This window comes from Trachemys scripta, chromosome 3 (assembly GCF_013100865.1).
Source record: "Trachemys scripta elegans isolate TJP31775 chromosome 3, CAS_Tse_1.0, whole genome shotgun sequence".
NCBI lineage: Eukaryota > Metazoa > Chordata > Testudines > Emydidae > Trachemys > Trachemys scripta.
In genome coordinates, this window is record NC_048300.1 from 33,055,778 (window position 1) to 33,080,099 (window position 24,322).

At 43.0% G+C, this 24,322-nt stretch overlaps 2 protein-coding genes across 4 annotated transcripts in view; one reads left to right on the plus strand and one right to left on the minus strand.

Annotated features, from left to right (window-relative positions):
* TTC7A (tetratricopeptide repeat domain 7A) overlaps positions 1 to 10,881 on the minus strand; it is a 283,111-nt gene extending 272,230 nt beyond the window's left edge. For both annotated transcript variants that reach the window (XM_034764410.1, XM_034764411.1), the window contains exons 1-3: positions 10,722 to 10,881; positions 4,748 to 4,911; positions 2,991 to 3,159 (exon numbers count right to left, since the gene is read on the minus strand). In XM_034764410.1, coding sequence (XP_034620301.1) covers positions 2,991 to 3,159; positions 4,748 to 4,911; positions 10,722 to 10,881 — 493 coding nt within the window. The remainder of the gene's footprint in view (positions 1 to 2,990; positions 3,160 to 4,747; positions 4,912 to 10,721) is intronic.
* A 6,172-nt stretch (positions 10,882 to 17,053) lies between these two features.
* On the plus strand, positions 17,054 to 23,639 carry MCFD2 (multiple coagulation factor deficiency 2, ER cargo receptor complex subunit). 2 transcript variants are annotated; one of them, XM_034764412.1, is made up of 4 exons: positions 17,054 to 17,203; positions 20,498 to 20,646; positions 21,293 to 21,452; positions 22,113 to 23,639. In XM_034764412.1, the coding sequence occupies exons 2-4, from the start codon at positions 20,504 to 20,506 to the stop codon at positions 22,242 to 22,244; spliced, it is 435 nt and encodes a 144-aa protein (XP_034620303.1). In that variant the 5' UTR covers positions 17,054 to 17,203; positions 20,498 to 20,503; the 3' UTR covers positions 22,245 to 23,639. The 2 variants fall into 2 exon arrangements, with proteins under 2 accessions (XP_034620303.1, XP_034620304.1); XM_034764413.1 differs by lacking the exon at positions 17,054 to 17,203 and adding an exon at positions 17,208 to 17,318.
* The last annotated feature ends 683 nt before the right edge of the window (positions 23,640 to 24,322 follow it).

A 24,322-nucleotide genomic window follows, 5' to 3' on the forward strand; every position in this document is an offset into this window, starting at 1 on the left:
ATGCATCCGAAGAAGTGAGGTTTTTACTCACGAAAGCTTATGCCCAAATAAATCTGTTAGTCTTTAAGGTGCCACCAGACTCCTTGTTGTTTTTGTAGATACAGACTAACACGGCTACCCCCTGATACTTGACACCACTGAGTTCAGAACTTTACGATTAACTGCACAGCAATGTGTTATTGACAGCTAGTGGAGCATTTGACTGCAATGCAGGATCCAGTCTTTCAGACACAGTTGGCGGGGCGAGCAGAAAACAAGGGATGTTGAAAAATGCCGCAGACTTAAGATGGAAGAAAATGGACTCCTGGGATGGAAAGAAATGCATCATGGGAGATTGTGCCCTGACCCCCCCATGATGCGCTGCGATCCACTCTTCCTTTCCACAAGATCCAGTGGTAGAAGGCGGAGAGCTGAACTGTGGGATAGCTACCCACAATGTTTTGCTCTCACTGTCGATGCTACTGCCCCAAGTGTGGACGCGCTCTGCCAACAGAGGAAGACAGTATGAATGGGCAATAACAATTTTCTTTTAAGCGCTTTTTGATCGTCAACAAAACTTTTGGTGAAAAAACTCTGCTGGTATAGAATTGGCCTCGAACAATGAAAGCAGTGGTGCTGCAGGGTCATCTTTAAAAAAGTTGTTATTAAAGGGTGTTTTCTTGACTGTGTAACGAGTTCTGGGTAGAAAGGGAAAGTAATTGACTGTACATTTAATGCTTCATCCAAACCTTAAAAAAAGAAGAAGAAGGGTAGGTTCTATTCTGAAAGGAAGACTTTGTTGGTTCATACTGATTTAGATTGTTTTCTAAACCATAAGCAAGGACCTACGGTCAGTGCTAAACTGAAAATTACTTTGGACCAGATCCAATTTAAACCAGTTGAGAAGTAGTTCCATTGAACTTAATGGAATTAAGCCAATAAATAACCAACTGAAGAGCCATTTATGTCCAGAGATGTGCAAAAGGAGGGAAAATATCCAGTAAATTTCATTTTGGAGCTACAGGTTTGTTTGTTTTTAAATAAAGGACAACTCTCCTTATTCTGCCCTGCAGAATGAGTCCATGCAGAAACTTACTGTTGTATAATTTTATGCATGCTACTAAATAAATATAAGAGAGTTTCATTGCTCTGTAAGCAAGTACAAAAATACTATTATTCTGATGATGAATTATTTGTATTACTAATAGGAAGTGGGAAAGCTGTGTTTTCTCAACAAATTTAGCTGGGATAAGTCTCGAGCAGGATTCTTTTTTCTGTCCGAAATTTATGATGAAAAAACAGAACTGAATTCTGAGAGGCCTACATGCTTCTGGCTTGTAGACTAGTCCCATAAATCAGAGGGGAAAATGAGAATAGTGGAAATGATGCAGCATAGGTGACATGTTTCTTGAATTTCACACACACGCCAAACCAAAAGGAAAAGCCATCATGAATCTTCATACTTACAAACATGAAACATTAGCAAGAGACAGGACCTGATCCAGCAAGGCACAAACCTACCTCAGCTTCCTGTGGCATCAGCAGGGGATGGGGAATACACCACCTCACTGGCTCAGGCCCTAAGAAGCAATGCTTTTCGATATGTTTATATGCACACATTACAATAACTTATGTAGCTAATATAAGGCCTGATCAAATGCCCATTGAAGTCAATGGAAAGACTTAATGGAGTTCAAAGGGCTTTAGATTGGGCCCTTAGTTGCTCTTGGAAACACTGCTAATACACGTATCAGTAGCTTTCACCAGTCCTCCCCTCTTCTCTCAACAAAAGGAGTAAGTGCAAATTACAAATCAAATCAATTACAATATGTACAAGCTCACTACCACAGTAGACTCATCCAATGCCCACAGAAAAGAAATCCAAAGCCAGCAAAGAAGCACAACAAACAGGTTTTTAAAAAGCAGAATGCTGTGACTGTGTGAGATCATGAAACACATCCAAATTACTATCAGTGCTAACGGCACATTCAAACAGGGTTTGGGTTGGTTTGTTTTTAATTTTTACATACCAGTTGAGGATATCTGATCATCACAGAGTTCTCATTCACCTAACAAGCTGGCGGAAATGCTGAAAAGAGTAGAAAGCAGTAGATAGATAGCAATATTTTAGCAACATTTATAAAAGAACTGAAAGCAACTAAAGGAGAAGATTACAGGGCTTGTTTGTTTTCATCAGTCAACAGTTTTTTTCACTTTCAAAAATTACATGCAGTTTTGCTAATGATAGGTGCTGTTTTCAATAAGGTCTCTCAATAAGCTGTGGATAATTAAAACAAAATAAAGAAAAAAAGGAGAGACTGCTGTTTGTATACAAGAGATCTGATAGTATGTGGCATGCATTGCAACAATATGGTAGCCACCTTGAAAACACATATTATGTCAGTTCACATTTTAAAACTTAACAGAGGGTCCTGTGGCACCTTTAAGACTAACAGATGTATTGGAGCATAAGCTTTCATGGGTGAATACCCAATTCTCTGTTGCTTTTTACAGATCCAGACTAACACGGCTACCCCTCCGATTTTAAAACTTGGCGAGGTTGTATTAACTATTTTATGTAGGTCACTCAAAGTTTGTGCGTATATGTCCTTTCCTTCCTTCTAAAGAAAAACATAGGCCCCCAATTCAGCAAAGCACTCAAACATGCACTTAATTTAAACTTTAAATGCATTGCTGAATCAGGGCCACTATTACTACAACATTCCTTACCTGCTCTAATATTTCCTAACTTCTTTTTGTAAGTCAGTCAAGTTTACAACGTATAGACTAAGATTCTGTAATATCTCTGTAGATGTATATTTTAAACTAGATAGGCATTACTGGTGGAATTTTTTAAAAAGCGTTCAGCATATCTTAACTCTGCTGCCACTAAAATGAGTGGCAAGACTCCCTCTGACTTAAGTGGGAGCAGAGTGAGGCCAGTGCTGAGCGTTTTGAGAATCCCAGCCTAAATATGTAACTACTTCTAAGACACATTTACAACTTATTACCTTTGATAACAAATGCTTCAGTCACCAGGCGCAGACGGTACAAAGGTTCATTTTCTATGGAGATGTCATCAATTCTTGCTCTGGCATACATGCTGACTGCATCCCTGTAGGATCCCTCCACATAATGGAGCTTCCCAAGGATCAACACTGCTTCAGTCATATATTTAGGCTGGAAAAAAAAAAAAATTCTGTGATGAGATACGTGGAGAGCAAAACAGCATTACCTCAGAGAAAACTGTGCTAGACATAAAGCAAAAAAATCAAGAACATCTGTTAGGAATGGTCTAGGTATACTTGGTCCTGCCTCAGCACAGGGGGCTGGCCCTGATGACCTCTCGAGGTCCCTTTCAGCATTACATTTCTAGTCTCAATACTGCTGGCTTCCCCTGTAGTTAACTCTCCAAAGCTAGGTGTGGAACACGGTTGACGGACAAAGACTCCAGTCTTAAGCTCATGCTTTTAAGTCTGAGATCAGTGGGTAATGAAGTATCAAAAACTGCTCTGAAGCCCTGTTCTAGAACCTACAACATGGGGGCACCAGAGTTGATATCCTCACATGGATCTGGTAGAGCTATTCTATTGCACTAGCAGTTGTGGACGGCATACAGAACTGGGACAGTGTCACTGATTTTACTACACAGGATTTGTTTCTTTTTTCCTAGTGGGGCACTGCTCCACCTGCCCTGTGGCAAGCCCACTACGCGGATACCCCCAGTGACTCCTAATGAGTCCTAAATGAGGTTTCCTCTTTTCAAATTAAAGAACAGAAACCCATTTCCAGCCTTCTTTCCCTACCCCAGCTAGCATGACACAGGGAATAGTGCAACCCCAGAGTCACAGTAACTCTGTGGCTCCTGCAGCCCCCCTGGGCAGACATGGCCAGGGACATGCATGCCTGATGGGGGAATGTGAGGAGCTAGTTTGTTTATGCTCCTTGATGCCCAAGCAGCTCTGGACCACAGTGAATGCCACTCTGTACCCCACTACAGTTTGCACATTCTAAACAATAATACACAATCAGTTTATGTGGCCTATTGGAAATTTAAGTGCCCTCCAAAAGAACAGTAATTGGTTTGTGACCTCCATTGTGTCTGATGTATAAACAAGGCCCAGAACGTCTGAGGGTTTTGTTTCTTTGTTTTGTTTTTAACTTCTTGGGTTTTAACATTGAAATTTAAGTCTTGTCTCCCCATTTTCTTCAGAAAGATTCTGTGGATGAACAGAGAACTAATAGGATGATGACATTGCAAGTACCAAGGAACCCTAAATAACTAAGAGGGAAAGCACCAGTAACTTTTGAAAATCTTAGCCCAAGTACCTAAAAATACATTGAAATAAATGCAAAATGAGGGCCTTCTGCAACAGTCACAAGATCAGGCCCTTAAATAGACTGTAGCAAGTCCAGGATTTCAGACTAGTGTTAATTTTCAATCCTTCAAAGCAAGGTATAGAAGCATGAGGTGTCCAATAATGTAGCAAATTCCTACCCTTTCAGCCAACTTGTTTCAAATTATTGCCAGAAAAAAATTAATGTGTATCAGTAAATGAGCATATAATTTACTTTAGTACTCCTAAAAAGGGATTCTTCCAACTGAAGATACCACAAAGAGATAACAAATGGTACATTAATGACATTATTAAGGAGCACAGAACAGGTGGCCACACATAAATGATGCAGATGTTTTGTATTTCTGTCTAACAACTATGTCACAGTAGCATCAACATGATAACGATTTGCATCTACTGAGAGTACTTACTAGTAATTTTCCTCTGTTTAGAATACCAGTCAAATACTTTTTGGCTTCAGTCATTTTTGGCTCATTCTTTTCCATTAATGGAATGGAGTCCTTTATTTTGGCAAGGTTTTCCTTTAAACACTGCTCCAGAAGGGCCTCTGCGAGCAGCAGATTCCCATAGTCCACTGAAAGACACAGATGAAGGAATAAGAGAAGTCACATAGTGCTGTATTCCCATCTATTGTAGGATAGAAAAACAAACAGAGAATCTTGTCCAACTGTATAATATTCCCCCTTATCTAAGGAATTCAAATGTAAGTACAAGAAGACGATATTAGGCTATGAAGAAACTGATGATTCTTCTGCTTATTGGAAAAGTTAGTTTCCTACCAAAAAAAGGAGAGAGGAAAAGAAAGCAAAAAAAAATTTCCACTTTCATCTGAAGATATCTTTACAAGTGTGCACATTTACTTTGGTAGCAGACTTCACTATATTGCCATCACTAATTCAGCTGTTAGAAATGTCCACTGGGAACCCGTTTTCAAGGGCTAATAATTTAGGCCAAAATTCAGCATAACACCTAAATACATGCTTAACTTTACATATGTACAAGCATGTATTATATGTGTAAGTGCTTTACTAAATCAGGACCCTAGCTGTAGAAAATTGGTTAAGATCTGTATGCCAAGTTTCAGATATTTCGGGGGGGGTGGGGGAGGAGGAAAACATAAAATTAAAACAAAAAACAAAACACCAAATCCCACAGTTAAACTAAAGACAAGTTTGGAGCTTGATTCTACAAAATAATTAGGGCAAGCATAACTCTTATTACCACGTGTAAGATCCCATCCTGTGAACAGTTACACACATGAATAATTTACACACATGAATAATTTACAAATAGTCTTAGTAACTTCATTCAGCGTGACTGTTCATATGTGTCAAGTGACTCACATGCCACAGTGTTTGCAGAATAAAGAAATCATTGAGATTACTCACAGAAGTAAGCGTTAATGTTAGTAAGAACACATGTTAATATTTAAGGGTCAAGTCTTTAGATTGTTCACAAATAAATCAAAGGCCCAAGCCTGCATTGCACATGCACTTAAAATTCCAAATCTAAGGAATTTTCAATGCACAGAGAATGCAGGAACAATTTTTTTTTTTTTTTATAATTAATATGTACAGGACAATTTTTAAACACTAATAGTATTACAGATATGATATTTTTGCTACACAGAAAAATAGTTAGAAAGCAATCTGGCATTAAGGCCGAGTTTTCTTGGGTGTTTTGTTTTGTTTTTTTACAAAGCACATTCAGTTGCTTTCTTAAATTGTGAATGCATTTACTGCATCTGCAAATGGCCAGTTAGATACATAATTGCCCATTTGTGCACATACAATTACCTAATTTGTTTGAACAATCACAGTAAATACTTTTATATATTAGGGTCGCAATTGCATTCACATTTTTAATAAATAGATCCTAATAGTCAGAGGGACTTAGCATGCTCACACATTATATTTTGCCCTGCTGTGTTATAAGACTTCACTGAATGTAAAATGACAACGTGTAGTGATGTGAAGTCACTACATCACTTTATAAAACAAAAAATTAGATAGTAAATAAAATTATATATATACACACCTCTACCCGGATATAACGCAACCAGATATAACATGAATTTGGATATAACGCGGTAAAGCAGTGCTCCGGGGGGGCAGGGCTGCGCACTCCGGCGGATCAAAGCAAGTTCAATATAACGCGGTTTCACCTATAACACAGTAAGATTTTTTGGCTCCCGAGGATAGCTTTATATCGGGGTAGAGATGTGTTTACACACACACACACATACACACACACACACACACACACGGTACTTGTAAGCAGAAACTGCCAGAGTATTTTACAAAAATTCCATCCTGAAACTGTAGTTTATAAAAACACTACAGAGGCATGATATTAGAATTTTTTTCTTTACAGAACCCTTTTCACACTGCAGGGACACTCCCTTGTTACAATATGACCATTGAAAAGTGCTGTACCTCTGGCACGGATTCATTCTTTAGTCAGAGAAATGAAACTAGAGATTTTCTCTTTCATAACTACCAAGTGACAATGACTTGGCAGGAGACAGTTTTTAAACTGATAAAACTTGACATTATCCCTTTAAGCAAAAAATAATACATAAAAAAAAAAATCTTACCACTGATTCTGGCCCTGACTGCAATCAGAGCCGCACGGTGAACCCTTGTGCCTGTGCAAAAGCCCAGTGAAATTAGTGCAGCTCCACATAGGCACACAAAGGTCCGCAACACAGATTGAACTGCGGGGGCTGGAGCCTATAGTCTTACTAATTCTACAGCCAAACAAAATATATTTTTGAAGAGTTGCAGTTGTGAAAACAAGCCCAAATACATCAAACAATTTCCCTGCTCAAAAAGGCACTGCCTTTGAAGAACTCTATGGCCCCATCCTGTAAACACTTTTGCATGAGAGCAACTTTACTCACACAAATAGTCCCATCAACTTCAACGGTGGTACCACTACGCTCACATGAATTAAGTCACAGGATCAGGTCCTTTTCATTTTGTTTCTTAAAAGTCATTTTTAGCAAGAGTCTATATCATTTACTTATCTTTACAAATTCCAAAATCTTTGTCTATTATGGTGTTAATAAAGTAGCCCAGCACTCCACCCATAAACAATTTTATAACAAAGCAGTGTGTCCTACCAATGGGATGAAAACACTGGCAGGAAATAGATAATAAAAATATATTGGCTATTTATAACTTACACTACCTTGAATGCTTCGGTTGGGGTGGAGGACATCAGTACATCATAACAACACATGATACATTTAAATAAGAGAGCATCCTCTACAAACATAAGACATAAAATGATCTAAGAGGCTCCGGAAAAGAGGGAGAAAACAAATAAAATGTCCACAGTGGTCACACTTTCATAGATGTTTTTTCAGATGTGGTGGAATGAGATGGAGTTCAGGGGTCGAGACCTCCACAGTTTAGACCCTGTCCCAACAGAGACCAAGATCAACTATCTATTTAAGAATAGATGGCAGGTAGTACCTGAGCCCAGATAACTAGCAGGCTGAGGATCGAGGAAGAGATCTCAGATATATAGATTTTGCCTTACCTCTTACAAAGGTGATATCAAAGAACAGTGAGCATAAAAATCACTTTGGCCCCGAACTTGCAAACACACACACACGGGGGTGGGATGTGGAGGCGGGAGGCGAGAGGCAAGCCAGCAGCAGGGTGAGGAGGTGGGCAGGGGGGGTCTGGCTGTGAGCGGGGGAGTGAGGAGGTGAGCCACCAGCGAGCAGGAGTTCTCGCGGCGGGCAGGGGAGTGTCTCTGGCTGGGGAGTGAGCAGGCAAGCGGCGGGTGAGGAGAGACACAGGAGGCGAGCAGTGGGTGGGGGGAGTGAGCAGGGACACAGGAGGCGAGCGGCGGGCGCATAGGCAGCAGATGGAGCCCCCCTTTGGGGAGGCTAGGCCCTGACTGCACCCCTTCTGCCTGTGCTCCCACCTCCGGCAGCTGGAGTCCCGAGACTCCCTGCGCCTGGAGCCACAAGCCCCCCTCCTGGAGAAACCCTGAGCACCCTTTCCCCCACAGCTGGAGGAGCCCCAGCTGGGCAAAGCCCTGAGCCCCCTGACCTGCCCAGAGGAGCCCTTGGCCAGCCACAGCCATGCCTCTTGTCCCCTTCCCACCCTTCCCCTCCCCAGATCCAAGCCACCCAGATATGTTTTTCGTTATTATTTGGACTTCAATTATGTAAAAACGTTTTTAAATTTACTTCAGCATTGTTATACAGACATTTACTTTTACCAAAAAAGCACAAGAAACAATAATTAAAAAGACAAGAACGTGCAAAGCACCATATTTGTATTTCTATTCTGTTAGGTCCAGTAAAGAATAGAGATAACTGTCCATGATTTTTATTATTGAGTCTGAAAAAAAAAAAAAAAACCCTTACATAAATAAATTACAATGATTTTGATGTATATATGTACATATTACTTTATTAACTTTAGGAAAAAAAATAATAATTTTAGAAAAAAGTGTAAGTACGGCCACCAAAAAAAATTGTTGCGAGAATCCCTTGTCTAAAGTGTGGCCAGGATAAACATAGCCACACAATCTTTTCAAATGCTAGAGAGCAGTTTGCAGAGGAGTTCATTCTGGATATTCTCTAAGGATCTGGGTGAGCAAATCTTAACAGGATCTGTGTTCAAACAAAATGAATCATCCTAGCTGTTACTAGTCTCCTCCCCACTTAGATATGCAGCATGAAAACAAGGTATATGCTTGCTGAGCTAGAACCGTAAAACCAATTTCTGCCCTGAGCTATACCAATGAAAGTCCACTAATTCCATCAGTGGTACATAGGAATAAATGAGGGCTGAATTTTGCCATGAGTTTTGTTTACTTTTTTAAAATTATTATTTCCCTGAAGATTGCAGACTAGTCTCTCTTTCTTGTAGGTTCACATTTTGGGTCTCTCTGCTCCTCCTGTTGTCAAGTATCATGACCAGCATTACAAAGACATGTGAATCATTGTAATTTCATGACTACATACACAGTCACCCACTCTTCTGGGAGTATTTTTCCTCTTTCCACTTTTTGAGACAGTCTGCCTGCTCAAGAGTGAGATCCTTAGCACCTCCTCTAGCACAGAGGTGGGCAAATTATGGCCACTGTCCTGCCCGGCCCCTGAGCTCCTGGCTGGGAAGGCCAGCCCCCGGCCCCTCCCGTGCTGTCCCCCTTCCTCCGCAGCCTCAGACTGCTGTGCTGCCAGTGCTCTGGTCCGCCACTCCTGCCGGGCAGCGCGGCGGCATGGCTGCGAACTCCTGCTACTCTGAGCGGCATAGTAAGGGGGGGGGAGGGGGATAAGGGGCAGGGGGTCCCAGGGGGCAGTCAGGAGACAGGGAGCGGTTGGATGGGGTGGAGATTCAGGGGGAGAGGCAGTCAGGGGATGGGGAACAGGGTGGGGTGGGGGGGGTTGGATAGGGGGTGGGGTCCCAGGGAGCAGTTAGGGAACAAGAAGCGGGGGTGGGTGGGTCAGGAGTTCTGAGGGGGCAGATAGGGGGCGGGGGCCAGGGTGTTTGGGGAGGCACAGCCTTCCCTACCTGACCCTCCATACAGTTTTGCAACCCCAATGTGGCCCTCGGGCCAAAAAGTTTCCCCACCCCTGCTCTAGCATTTCTTTCTATAAGAGGAGTGAACACTTCAGAAGAGATCAGGCTAGCTGCTCAAACCACCCCTATTCAACCTCTTTGGAACAGGGACTTCATTTATTATATGTTAGTACAGCACCTAGTACAACAAGGCCCAACTTGGTTGTAGCCTTAAGGCACTACCGCAATATGTATGTTTTTGCTCTAATTTTTAAAACTAAGTGAATCTCCACTTGCAAGGGACATATCTTGAGTCAGCCAGTAGCCAAAGCTGCAAATGAGCTACTCTCCAATTCCCAATTTAGCCATTTCCTGATCAAACCAGCTAAATACGCTGGAGAGCTAGGGGTTCATGGCAAAAAAAAAAAAAAAAAAAAAGGTGGTTACAGACACAAGACACATGTTTGCAGTCTGGCTATCCTTAGAGATTCCCTTAGATCACACTATGCAAACAGGAGACACACTCCACACACGTACGCTAATGTGGAGGAAAATCCCACAAAACCCATTGCTATCAGCACCCCGCTGGGGAGCTCCACAGGGACCAGGCACGTTTCAGTGGCTGCGGAAAGGACAGTCAGTGCTCGGGAGCATTTACACAGGAGCAATGCAGCGCTCAAATATCTAGGGAAGGCTGGCGGCACAGCTGTGCACTGCACGCCTGATCGCGGGCTGGGCTCGGCATGGATTAGCAGCGCCGCTGGCTCCAGGGCTGCCCCGCTCGGGCGGCCGGAGAGATTCCCTGTGCACGGGCAGCGAGGAGCCAGGCGGGGATCGCCCGCTCAGCCTCACTCACCGGAGTCCTGCGCGTCCCCGGCCCCTTTCCGCGGGGGGCTGGCCGCTGGCAGCAGCAGTTGCCTCATCAGCTCGGGCAGCCTGTCCCACTGACACTCCGCCCGGCACCTCTCGATCTCCCCCTCCAGCTTCAGGTAAGAATGGGAGCCCTTCGCAGCCATTTTCGCCTTGGTGTCTCCGGTACAAGAGGGAAGTCCCAGGCTGGCAGTGCCTGGGGAACAGCCGGGCTCCCCTCCCTGCCTTGAGCATGTGCAGAGATCTCCGCGTGCATGTCGGGAAGTGAAGTTCTAGCTGCAAGACTCCGCTTAAGCAGCGCCGCTGAGTTCCCACTGCGGGGAAATACCCTCGCCTTAAAGCTTCCGTGTTTGCCTGGGAACAGCTCACCGGTCAGCACCCCTCTCCTTCCCTGGTCTGTCTGCTTGCCGCTCAACCACCCTACCAGGGCGCTCTCCGCTTCACTTACTTAGCACTTGGAACATAACAAGCGCTAGGTCTTACTATTATTTAACTCGGAGGCTGGCTCCTCTTCCTTCCCTTTTATTCCCCAAGTAAATCCCTGGACTCAAGAAAGGGGTGTGTGATAAAGGAGGAGTGAGCAGTGCTGAGAGAACAACAGCCGTCTGAGGGTCAATATCCTGAAATAACTAGGCATCTCCATAATAATGAGGCAACTGAGGCAAAGAGAAGTGAATAATAATATTGCTTTGCACTTCTACTGTGCTTTGCATCCGAGGATTTCAGTGTCTTTAACAAACATCAATTTATTAAAGGCTGGCAACATCCCTGTGAGGTAAGTATGATATCAGAGACAAAAAGATTAGGTGGCTTGTTCCTGATTGCACATCAAGTGCATGGCAGGGCACAGAATCCATCTCTCTCAACTTGCAAAGCTCTGCTTTGCTTGCTACACCCTACTCCTTCCTACCAGAACTCATCCATCAGACTCTGAGGTGAACTCTTTCTGTTTCCTTTCACTGGTAATTCCTACTTGAAATCTTTGCATTCCTATTAGTAATCATTTAAAACGTATCAGTTATCATCCAAAGCAAGTGTTATGTTATATAAACAGTAATGGTGCTGCTGCTAAATACATCCATCTTCTAGAAATCTAGTGCACGGTCTAAACTGTTTGTCTTCTCTAGGGTTACCATATTTAAAGTGTCCAAAAAGAGGACACTCCCCGGGCCCCAGCCCCGCCCCAACTCCGCCCCCTCCCCTGGATGCTTCGCCCCCTGCCCCTCTCCCTCCCCTGCTTCCTGCGAACATTTGATTCGCAGGAAGCCTGAAGCAGCAGGCAAGCTGGGGCGGGGGGGCGCGAAGAGGCGCGGCTCTGGCCCCGGCGTCTCCTGCCCGGCTTGGCTCGGGCCCCGCACCGCTGGCCCCCGGCCCCGCACCGCCGGCCCCTGACCCCAGCCCCGAGCACCGCCGGCCACGGCCCAGCCCCCGGCCGAGTACCGCCCGGCCCGGCTCAGCACCCCTAGTCAGCCCCAGCCCGGCCCCCCAGCCGAACACCGCCGGCTCCGGCCCCGCACCACCAGCTCCGGCTCCAGCCACGGCCGAGCACCCCCGGCCCGGCCCCGGCCCAGCACCCCTGGCCGAGCACCCCTGGACGGCCCCCAGCCGAACACAGCCAGCTCCGGGCCCCCCACCGCCGGCTCTGGCCCCGGCCGAGCACCCCGGCCCCGCACCGCCGGCCCCAGCCCGACCCCCGGGCTGAACACCGCCGGCTCCGGCCCTGGCTGAGAACCCCGGCCCCCGGCTCCACACCGCCGGCCCCAGCCCGACCCCTGGCCGAACACCGCCAGCCCCGGGCCCCGCACCGCCGGCTCCGGCCCGGGCCCCGCACCGCCGGGCCCCAGGCCCGCACCGCCGGCCCCAGCGGCTCCGGCCAAGCACTGCCAGCCCCAGCGGAGCACCGCCGGTCCCTCCCTCCCTATTTTCCCGGACATGTCCGGCTTTTTGGGATTTCTTCCCGGACGGGGATTTGAGGCCCAAAAAGCCGGACATGTCTGGGAAAATCCGGACGTATGGTAACCCTATCTTCTCTATTGGGCAGATTGTGTCCTCTCCAGTGTTTTTTATGATGTCAACCACCCGGATTGTACCCAGTGTACCATAAATGAAACAATAAGAAATGTTTCACTTTTTCATTCACCTAAGTGCTTAAATTTCATTCCTGCTAGGGAAGGAGACAGTGCCAGAACAAAGCTTTTGTGTGCTCTGCAGTACTAGAAAAGAAATGTGTGCGCGTGCGCGCACACACACACAAAATCTATTTTTCACATTTCTCTTCCCTTAAGCTTTAACTAGAATTTTAGTGCACCTCTTAACTCTTTTAGTGCTTGCTTGGATATATATATATATTCTCAGCAAAAACTCATTTCTATATATCTTATATCCTATCACAATTCCATCACTTTCCATTCCAAGTACAGAGCATACTTCTTTGATCTGGCTTTCACAAATAAAAGCACTTAAAATGTCTCATCTCCCCGCTCCCCATTTTCCTGGGAGAGGACTGGCAAAGCAATCAGAAGTGGTAGATGCTAGTGACACCCCTGAATGAATCACTGGAAAGTGCTTAAGAGACTATGGTGATTGACACTGTATAAAAACCTGGATACAAATTAAATTATTGGAAAATGAAAAAAATCACAAAAATATGCCCATTGGAACTTCCAATTAAGGATGTGACAAATACTGTTGTATTTAGGTGATAACTGGATTGTGCTTCCAAGGTGATAATCTCTATTTCACACACAGTACATACATGTGGAGGCAAGCAGATTCTATGAGGCCAGCTCAATTCCTCCACAATCCACAGGAGTCCCAATGCATGATTGGGGCTTCACTGGAAATAGGGCTGAGAGGAAGAAGCAAGGAGCAGTTGCTATATAGGACAGGCTTCCCTAAAACAGGGATTGAAAGTCCATGAGAAAGACACTAACTTCCTTTGCTTTCTGTCAGTCAAACTAGTATTAACTCCCATGGTGGAAACAGCTATGCAACACAGCATGAGAGACTACCATGCTCACAAGAGAGAGGGGAGACCATCTGTGTGGGGCACTTGTTTTGCATATCTGGTCAGAAATCCCTAGGCTTGTGGCCAGTGTTTACCAAGGATCCCTGAACACACCTCCCAGCCCCCACCCTACTAACAGACATATATGCATTTTCTGCAATGTCGTTATCCCCATACAAACAAGGGGATGTGAGGAAAATGCACCACAATTAATTTTACAGTTTTTCACAAGTATATTTCCCATCCAGGGTTTTTTCCATGGCAGATTCTGGTCTAAACTTATTAGTCTAGATACTTCATTGCCTAGCAAACATGAACAATTTTCTAGTTAATATTTTTATACAGAAATGCATATTAACTATATTGAGACATATGTTAATTAAAATTGTGAGCAAAAGTTTGGCTATGTTGAAGTCAATGGCAAAACTCCAAGTGACTTCAGTGGACTAGGACTTCACCCAGTAAATTGACATGGCCACATGGACCTAGAGGTTCTCCTGAATCAGGGTGCAAGGATGCTATGAAACTCTTATCTCACAACTGTAAAGTTTTCAGGAATGATACAGTTTGCACCCAGATTTGTTACACCCGACAGAACCACTCCCACAACAAACATGGCTGCCTCAACTTCTCATTTTCTGACAGTTAAAACCAAACATTTAAAATCGAACAGTATTTTAAAAAACACTGTATCTGTTGATTAACTACTTCAGTATAATGAGTACTTTCTGAGTATTCTGTTCTCCCAGTAATGTGTGTGTTCTGGACTAAAAAAATTTAAACTCTTGAGGTCTATTTCACTCCGGAAGTGGTTATTAACTTGAAAACAGGAAGCACCCGTAATGTATCTAGTACTGAAAAGTTTAAACATAAGAACCAATAGACAATTTAACAATGGGGGGAAAGAGAGGTAGAAAGAGAATGGATAGAAGGAACAGAGTGGACAGAGATATTTTCTAGAAGATATTGCTAGCCACAAAATATTACATAGGGGTCCCTAAAGGAACTTACTGATTTCAGAAATTGTGATGAACCAAAAGGAAATAAAACAGCATGTCATTTTTGAAACCCAAAATTGTCTCAGTCTTGATGTACTAAGAAAGAAATACCTATGGTGTGGAATATCTCTAGGCACATAAGATGAAATGTACTTTCTTTTAATAATTCTCAAACTCCTACATATGTACTAGGTAAAATATTTTCAGACATATAGAATGTTGCATTGAGCATTTAACTGGTTTACAAAAAATTAGGATAGCAAGTCTGGCAGAGCTTAAATGTTTGAATGAGCATCCATACCAAATCTCTAACCCTCTTGGGGTTCATCCATCACTAAGGGGTCTTAATGGTCATCCAGATTTACACTGTCATTCCAATGGAAACTGATTTCAGTGGTTATTCCAAAAATTAAGGAACTTTCCTGTCAAGAACAAGTTCATCAAGAGTGGTGCTATTGTGATGCTGGTAGACCAGGTGCTAGCTCATACGAAGATCCCCATGTCTCCATTGAACAACTGACACATACATAGCTGGAATTAGTCTGACTCAGCTGTGTGTTAGTATTGTTAAAACAGGTATTAGAATTCTAAGAGTGTGTTTAGTGTTTAGACTTTATGCAATGCTTGTATGTTGCTGCATACATTAATCTCACTTATAACATTAAACTCACATGATAAGGTAATATTTCAGTATTTACATTGTAAGCCTCTAGATCACCTCTCAGGTGAGAGACATTAACTAGTGTAAAGTGCTGATCTCCTACAGAAGGTGTTACTTCCTAGCCGACAAGGAAGGTCTATCGACAACAGATGGACTAGAGGACAAAAAACTTTGTTGTTTACTCTCTCCTGCCCCAAAACATGAAGATGAGTCTTGCAAGTGAATTCCTCCCATCAGCTGAGTTTGCAGCTTTAAACAGAAGGGGAAAGATGGACTAAAACCCCCAAACAAGGAGGAACTGTATCTTTATGCTGTTTGGACTCAGGGCAACAGGAATTACTAGGCATAAACAAAAGATCCCCAGTGCTTAGCCTGGGTTAGCTCTAAAGTGCTTGCTTATCATAGAAACTTACATTACTTTGGAAACTTAAGATCATAATTCATTTTTGTATTATCCTTGTAAAAACTCTCATTTCATTTTCCTATATATCTTTACATAGTCTATTATAGGACTGGCTACAAGCATTGTCTTTGGTCTCAGCAGGGCCGGCTCCAGGTACCAGCTTAACAAGCTCTAGGAGCGAAGGACCTGCCGCTGAACTGCCGCTGCAGACCGCGGCTTTTTTTTTTTTCCCAATTGCTGCCGCTGATCACGATTGCGATCGCGGCTTTTGTTTGTTTGTTTGGGGCGGCAGAAATGCTGGAGCCGGCCCTGAGTCTGAGAACTAAAGTACAACTGACCTGGGGTAAGTGACTGATCTTTTAGGACATGGGGGTAACCTGAATATTGCTGTGATCCTTGGTAAGGGACCATCTATCCCCAAAACAGAGGCACTCCAACCTTTACCCACAAACCAAACCCACTTGCTGTGACAGGACGAGCTGTCCCACTCAGTAGATGATGCACATGTTTAAACTATGGCTGTATATGCCCTGCTGGGCGTGGCCGGGCTTTGCAGGCTTGGTACCCCCTTGCTGGGGCTGGGATGTAAATGGTCATACTCTCCTGTTGCAGATGGTCACCCCATTCCAACATGCCTTGCCCAGCACTGCAATCGTTACCAAGCAGAGCCTGCCTACAAAACTGGAACAAACACGGTGAATGTTCTTCTTTTATGGGTGTTTCAATGGAATTTTTCAAACTGGGCCGTGCACAGTGACGCCCCCGTCTCATGTGTGGCAACAGTGTGACAAGCAGAGCTGGGCTTCTACCACTCTAGGCTTCCCGAAGACTCAGACAGCCGCTGGACCAGGCTGGCCTGGGACACCTTGGGGGGGATGGGGACCCACAACCAGGCCTGCTGGCAGAGTGGCCCAAGAGGGCTCAGGACAAGTCAGTGCCCAGGGTCAGGTGGCTCCCACAGGATCACACCCCGGACTCGCTGATGCCAAGCCCCACCCCCGGGATACACAGCCCCGCCCACTTGACCGCAAGCGGCATTGCTGGGGGGAGGTGCAGAGACAGAAGGAGGCCGGGGGGGAGGAGTCACAGTGGGAAAGGGCGGGAGGGGTGGAGTCACGGAGGAGGCGGGGCTCACGGGAGGGGGCGTGTCATGCCGAGCACCTGACTCCTCCCCGCTCCCCACCTGTCCCTTTGTTTTCGTTACACGTGGAATTTCCAGGAGTCGTGACGTTCCCTCAGCCTGGGCAGACGGAAGCCAATGGGCGGCAGGGGGCGTGGCAAGACGCGAGCGTGCGTCGGGTCAAAGATGAACCTGGGGATGGTGGCTGACCTGGCCCAATCCCGCTCGCACCTGCCTGTGACTTCGCGCCCGTCCTGGGACATTGTAGCTGCGTAGCCGGTGAGTGCGGAGCTGTTCCTCACACTGCGGGGAGTCATGCTTGGAGGGGGCTGGAGGAGCCGCCACAGCCACACCGCTCAGATGAGGGGACCGACACTGGCCGGGCTGAGCTCGGGTGCGATGAGTTTGTGACCGGCCGGGGCAGCCGCAGGCGGTGTCAGCGGCAGGGGATAGGAACCTGCCTCTGCCCGCCCGCTCCCGGTGGTCTCCCGCGCTGGGTGCCCCCCACATCGGGCAAGACGTTGTCACGGGGCGAGAGGCGCGGAGGGAGCCAGCCCAAGTGACTCGCCCAGGATCCGTGGCGGAGTCTTGCTCACGCGAGGCTCAGCCCCCTGTTCTGTCCCCTGCCGCCGGGGGGCAGGAGGAGGGCAGGCGGCAGGGGCCGTGACGTGGGTGGGGTGTTTGGGGGTGTCTAGTAGCAGGCGTAGGGCTAGGGTAACACGTAGATGGAAACCTGCCGTGGCGTTGCCTTTTGCCCCTGACAGCGAAAGCAATTAACTGAAATGAATGAATAATCCTGCAGTCACTGCTCACGTGCCCCCTGGTCACTTTTCCTGCTAATGGTTTGTAAATTGTAGTGAGGTTGAGTAGTGGTGCTATAGTTTTATTTTTTTTTACAAAGCTTCAACTCATTAAGGTGAACGTCTGGATTTCAGTACATTTTAAACTAAGATGTTCTAAATGGGTATGTCCCTTTCAAGCTAGCAGTAGCAGATGTTCAGGGTTCTCTGTCAAATTCTCTGCTGGTGTAAGTGAATTGAAGTCAGGGGAGTTATGTCTGTAGAAAACTTGGTCCTTTTTTATCCTCAGTTTACAGCTGGGGAAACTGAAGCAGAGAATTTGAGAGTTGCCATATATCATGTAGTGAATCAGTGGCAGAGGTGACAATAGAACTCAGGCTTTCCTGGACCCTACTTCTTGTCTAAACAAAAGTTGATCTTGTTTAACTGAAGGTGGTTTTATTTGTTTATAAACCTTTGTGGACACTCTTATTTCAATATAAAAATTACTTATTTCAGTTTAACTGTTCCTGAGTGCCAGAAACTAAACAAATCAGTCACATGTATACCTAAATAATAGTTTGCACTAGTGTAAAGTATAACAATTTAAATTCACACCTTCTGTAATACTGGTGCGAGTTTCTCATGGAGAGAAGCCTTTAGAAACCACTGAGGCAAAAATGAAATTAATCACTTATTGAACAGTGTGTGAATATGGGGGTTTTCCACCAGTTTAACTAAGGCCATGTCTACACTAGAGAGCTTACAGCGGCACAGCTGTACTGATACAGTGGCACCGCTGTAAGATCTCCTGTGTAGCCACTCTATCCCGATGGGATAGTGCTCTCCTGTTGATATAATTAAACCACCCCCGATGAGTGGCGGTAGCTATGTTGGTGGGAGAGCATCTCCTGCCAACGTTGTGCTGTCCGCACCGTTGCTTCTGTTGGTGTAATTTGTGTCACTTAAGAGGGTGTTTTTTTTCACACCCCTGAGCATCGTAAGTTATATCGACAAAAGTGCTAGTGTAGATATAGCCTTAATCTTAGTTTAAAAACAGTTTTAAATTAAACCAGTGCAACTTTCTCATCTAGATAAAGCCTCTGACCATGCTGCCTCTCTAACCTGTAACTTTTTTCAGTCCAAACACAATTAGCTAAATGATTTGCTGCTGTGCTATTTTATGTGTCTATGTTCTTTCAAAATGCTGTTGTACATGTGGCACCACTGGAGTGCTGTCTTGCCTTGTACACCAGATATAGCCGGTCCATTATACCAGTTAATGAATTGCAGTCTTAAGGATTGTGGGATTTGTTTTAAACAGAACGATTCAGTTCCCCTTTCAATGAGCAATTATGGTGACTATGTTAGAGTGTCCCAATGAAAAGGTGTCTTTTTTTTCCTTGCTGTTTTTTCTGTTATCAAAGACAAAGAATATGGTGCAGGGGACTTGTGAAGAAATATTTGATCCATTCCAAATGCCTAGTTAATAAAACTAATATTTTCATAAGTTATGCAAACTCTGTGTAGCATCCTGGCAGTAGGCCATAGAGTTGTGAAAGCTGCCATTAGTATATGCATCTCTGGAACTACTAGCTGACCTGCTACTGCAGCTCAAAGTGTTATCAAACCTTCTGACAAACAAATAGTAACAGCAAACGGGTAAATATCACTTTGTACTTCTATTTTAGTCCTGATTTGTTACAGGCATTGACTGTTCAGGGACCTTTCTGAAAAAGTAGATCAGTGTTGTTTCATGGTAGTGTTCATCTTTATAATTTTTGTCTTAGTTCTTATTAATACATTCTGCCACTTAAAGCCATTCTGTATCAAGCACTTATTTTGCTTTCACCTATATTAAATTCCATTAGTTATGTCATGATTTTAATGATTTATACTTTTTCATGAGAAAGCAACATTGAGTGCCAAGTGTTTCAATAGTGTATCAAATTTTTATACACTAAGTACATATTATATCTCATAGCAAAATACTGGAAACATCACCCTAGAATTTGGGTAGTGGCACTACAGTTTCAAAATATCCACTTTGTCACTGAACAGAGAAACAAAAGAATTGAAACAAAGACTACAATAACATATGAACTCTAAATAATTTTATAATGCACTGTTGTATTAATGAACCTTATTAACCAGCTTAATAAAATTTAGCTTTGACTGTTGTACTTTTATCAGTTTAAAAAAATCTGATTCGATAGGTGTCTGTTCTAGTTTTAAACTGGTATCTGAGCATTTCCACTGCTGCTGCTTTTTTTTTTTTTTTTTTTTTTTTTTAATATTTCCAGTAGTGTTTATGATGTCGTGCAACACCTTTATTCAAACCTAAGAAAGGAGACCTACTCGGACTAATTGAGATTTTAAGAAAATACTGTAAAATGCATTTAGGTGAAGTTGCTATGGCTGTTTGACTAGAAGACATTTACAGAGTCACAAGTAACTGTTGTGGCTTTGGCTTCTGGAAAGATTAGCAGCTGCATATTCCCAACCTGAAAATGTAGTTTCTGAGAATTATCCTAGATGTTTTTTTTTTTAATTGGCTTTTGAGAGATTGAAGAAATTCTTGGTTGCACAGCCCTTCTGTTTTTTGCTGGGGAAAGTACTAGACATTACACCCAGTTTTATAGCCTAGCACAAAAAGTGTGCTTTAAGTAGTATTAATGAAAAATATACTTGCATCCTACAATTTATTAGGGATTTTATATGCCCATTATGTTCATCATGTTGAAAATCTTCCATTTGAGTGTATGTATTAATGTATATATTTTCCTCTTACTAGGAGATCATGATGGCGTCAAGGATGTTTAGCGTATATTTGCTATTCTGCCTAGTGTCTGCATTCTTGATCTCCTCTGTAGCTGAGGAACATGCAGAGGAGAGTCATCAAGCAAATATTCGCCTTGATAAGAACCTAGTACAAGACAAAGAGTATGTATTTTGCATTCTGTAAATGTAAACTTGTATTGCTCAATGAATCACTTTGAACTTGGAGACTCCAGTATACTGTGGGACTCAGGGGCCTGGTAGCCCTGTCTACACAGTATGGAAAATCTCTTAGCCAGACACACTGTTATTCTTTACACACTGTTATTCCTTGTATGTACTGGCCACGGAAAACATTCTGGGGGGAAGTGTGTATTATGAACACTTACAGGGTAAGAGTCTCATCCCCTCTCCTCTTTACAGTGGATAGAAAAGCCAGATCATCATAAAAGGGCCCTAAAAGCTGATGGTAGGGGAGGATTCACTCAGTACAGGTTGTGTGGAAGACAGTCATAAGGAGATAGCCTTGGGAGGCTTCTGTAAGTTAGACAGGCCCCCAGCACTGTCTAAATTATATCAGAGATTTCTCTAGCCCTTTTGTAGCAGCATATCAGGATCAAGAGGGCACAATGGTGGCTTAAAACCACCATACACTCGCAGACCAGGGGGAGAGAAGTTCTGTGCCACATATCTGGATGAGATTCTGTGTTGAGTCTCTTAAAGTGTTGTAGACTATTTCCCTGATCAAAGAACAGTTAAATATAAACAGGCCTTTAAATATTAACTAGCTGGCATTATTTTCTATTTTCAGCCACATCATGGAACACTTAGAAGGTGTAATTGACAAACCAGAATCTGAGATGTCCCCACAGGAGTTGCAGCTCCATTACTTCAAAATGCATGATTATGATGGCAATAATTTGCTTGATGGATTAGAACTTGCCACTGCTATATCACATGTACATAAAGAGGTGAGCAGTATTTATAACAGCCCATATGGCTCTTCAAAATAATGCGTTCTCAAAAGTAGTTCCAATGAGAACATATTATAGAAACTCTGACTACACAGAAAATATATCAGTCTTGTTGTGTTGTTTTTTTTTTTTTTTTTTTTTTTTTTTTTTTTTAATAAAAGTACTAAGTAAACCATATCTGTAACTTTACAATCAGTGCTCCAGAAAGGCCCTATCCTAGATTAGACATTGTGGCCTGCTAGGGTGAATGTGGCCTGGAAGAGCATGATGACTATGCAGAGGAGAGAACAGCCTGGAGGGCAGGGGTAGAAAGGGGAGTTACTAGTTGTGTGGCCAGTATGTTGCAGTGCTGTTGTGATCATGCCTCTTTGCTGCAAGTCTGTTTCTCAACCTCTTCAGGTTGGCAGCCCCTTCTTTGAAGTAAAATATTTTCCAAACCCCCTTACTTTTATAGTAGGTGTATCTGTTATAGATAAACGTGTTTGTGTGTACTTGTTTTAAGAGAGTGATAGAGAATATTTGACTTTGAAGGATCACTGTGTATGTGGATTGAGGGAGCCAGATATTCTTTGCTTTAGATGTAATACAACTTTCAGCCTTCTATGACACTGCAACCCACTGACTGAGAAACTGCTGTAACTAATATCTTTCTCGTAGGAAGGTGGTGAACACTCCCAGGCACTGAAAGAAGAAGAGTTAATTAATCTAATTGATGATGTCTTACGAGATGATGACAAAAATAACGATGGATACATTGATTATGCTGAGTTTGCAAAATCACTGGAATGAGAGGGTTTTTTTTTTAATTTCTTCTAGTTGTATGCAAATGTGACCCAGTATAATGTGACTTATTACAGTCTATTATAAACTAATTGTACAAACCACCCTCTGTGCTGCAGTATTCATGGTAGGAAGGTATGTTCTTATTACACTCTAATTCTTTAGGTTAATGTGTGTGTTAGTGAGGAAAGAACACTACATAAATCAGAAGTGATGGAATTACACTTGACTAAAAGTATCTAGCTATCAAAATCTTGAAAGTGCTAATATGAAAAATTACTAATTACATATGATTCAGCATTAGTTGGCAAACTATTTTACATTCCTAGCATAAGGATAGTGAGAAAGTAGACTATTTTCCTCTATCAGTTAAGAGTACTAATTTAGAAAATGCCTGAAAGCAAGAAAATGTGAACATGTGACTGTAGCGCTCCTTTACAAGAAAAATTCTTCCTAGATCCACATTGAACATAGAACTTACCAAAAATAAAACTTGTATATAAGTACAAAAATTCAAAACATAGAAATGGTAAGATAAAACAAGATTGTTGAATGTGGTTTATGCTTGAACTTTAAATGACAATACCCTACGGAGTTCAATTCTTTCCAAAAATAAATTATATTTTTAATTGTATTTACTGGCATACCCATTTATATTTTTCAACTTCTTCCCATAGGTCAGGTTTTTCTATAGGTAGTACTTTACTGGATTTTTCTCTACCCTAAATGGTCTTTTTAAGAAAACATAAGTATTTTTTATTACATTTAATGCTGTAGCATTTAATAGAATAGTTTCTGAAAATTCATTTTGAAGTTCATGTTATCAAACTGGTTTAATACAACACTTCTGTTTAGTTTTTTTCTATACCATGGACTGCTCTTATGTTATAGTATTATTCAGCACAACAGTATAATCTAAGATGGTAATACTGCATTGTTAAGGTTCATATTGATGTATCTTGACACACTATGGTGTTATTTTTAGAAAAAATATAAAGTATTTCATTACTAACACTTTGAACAGCTTAAAGATACTTGAATTATTTGCTTACGAAAATGGTCGTAGGAGTATTTTCAATGTTTTGGTTCAACAAGACTCAAGTCAAGCAGATTTAAGTACAGAAGTGATGTGCTGCTGCTTTTTTGACACTGTCTTAAGTGTAGCTTAAAAATCTTAATGCATCAAGCAATTAGGTTGATGACAAATCTAAATGCAAGCTTTTCTGTAAAGACATTTTCTGTATAAAACTATTCTTATGAGGAAAAATGCATTTGTAAAGTTTCCTGTTTAAATGTTTGTGCAATGAAAACTGTGGGTCAGATATTCTTGTGATATTTCCTTATTTTGACAGATTTGTATAATGGCTTATGCGGGATATACAAGCAATAAAATTTTGAAGCTGATGCAATAGCTTGAAGTTGAAAGAATAATACAAGAATACTTTCCACTTAAAATTCTTCAGGAGAAAAAAAAAATCCATCCAATTCTACCAGCTGAATTTCGTTGCTCCCATTATTTGTATTACTGTGGTGCCTAGGGTCCCTAATCATGGAGTAGGACTGCATTGTGCTAGGTGTACAGCATAGAACAAAAAGATGATCTTTCCCCCAAGGAGTTTAAGTATGAGGCAAGAGACCAACTAATGGGGGAAGTATAAGGAAACAATGAGACAGTATTGGTAAGCGTAATAGGTAGTGGCGCTAGCGCACCAGTGCCCTAACCTTGTTTCCCCATGTACCTAAAAAAATATGGAATAAAAACCAGGCTAGGGCTATGTCCCTCTTTGCTCAATAAAATCATTATTTCTGGCAGCATGTAGCTTTACAAAGATTCTTATCTTGATAAAATTAATAAGTCGATTCACTTTAGACAATTGAAAAAGGCAAATCTAGTGCCCATCTAGGAGGTCATCTAGTCTAACCCCCTCTTCAAAGCAGGACCAACCCCAACTAAATCATCCCAGCCAGGGCTTTATCAAGCCAGGCCTATAAAACTCTAAGGATAAAGATTCCGCCACCTCCCCAGGTAACCCATTCTAGTACTTCACCACCCTCCTAATGAAAAAGTGTTTCCTAATATCCAACCT

Coding starts and splice junctions, on each gene's coding strand:
- MCFD2 (XM_034764412.1), top strand. CDS start 20,504: ATGATGGCGTCAAGGATGTTTAGCGTATATTTGCTATTCTGCCTAGTG. Junction 20,647..21,292: donor AACCTAGTACAAGACAAAGA/GTATGTATTTTG, acceptor TTCTATTTTCAG/CCACATCATGGAACACTTAG. Junction 21,453..22,112: donor TATCACATGTACATAAAGAG/GTGAGCAGTATT, acceptor TCTTTCTCGTAG/GAAGGTGGTGAACACTCCCA.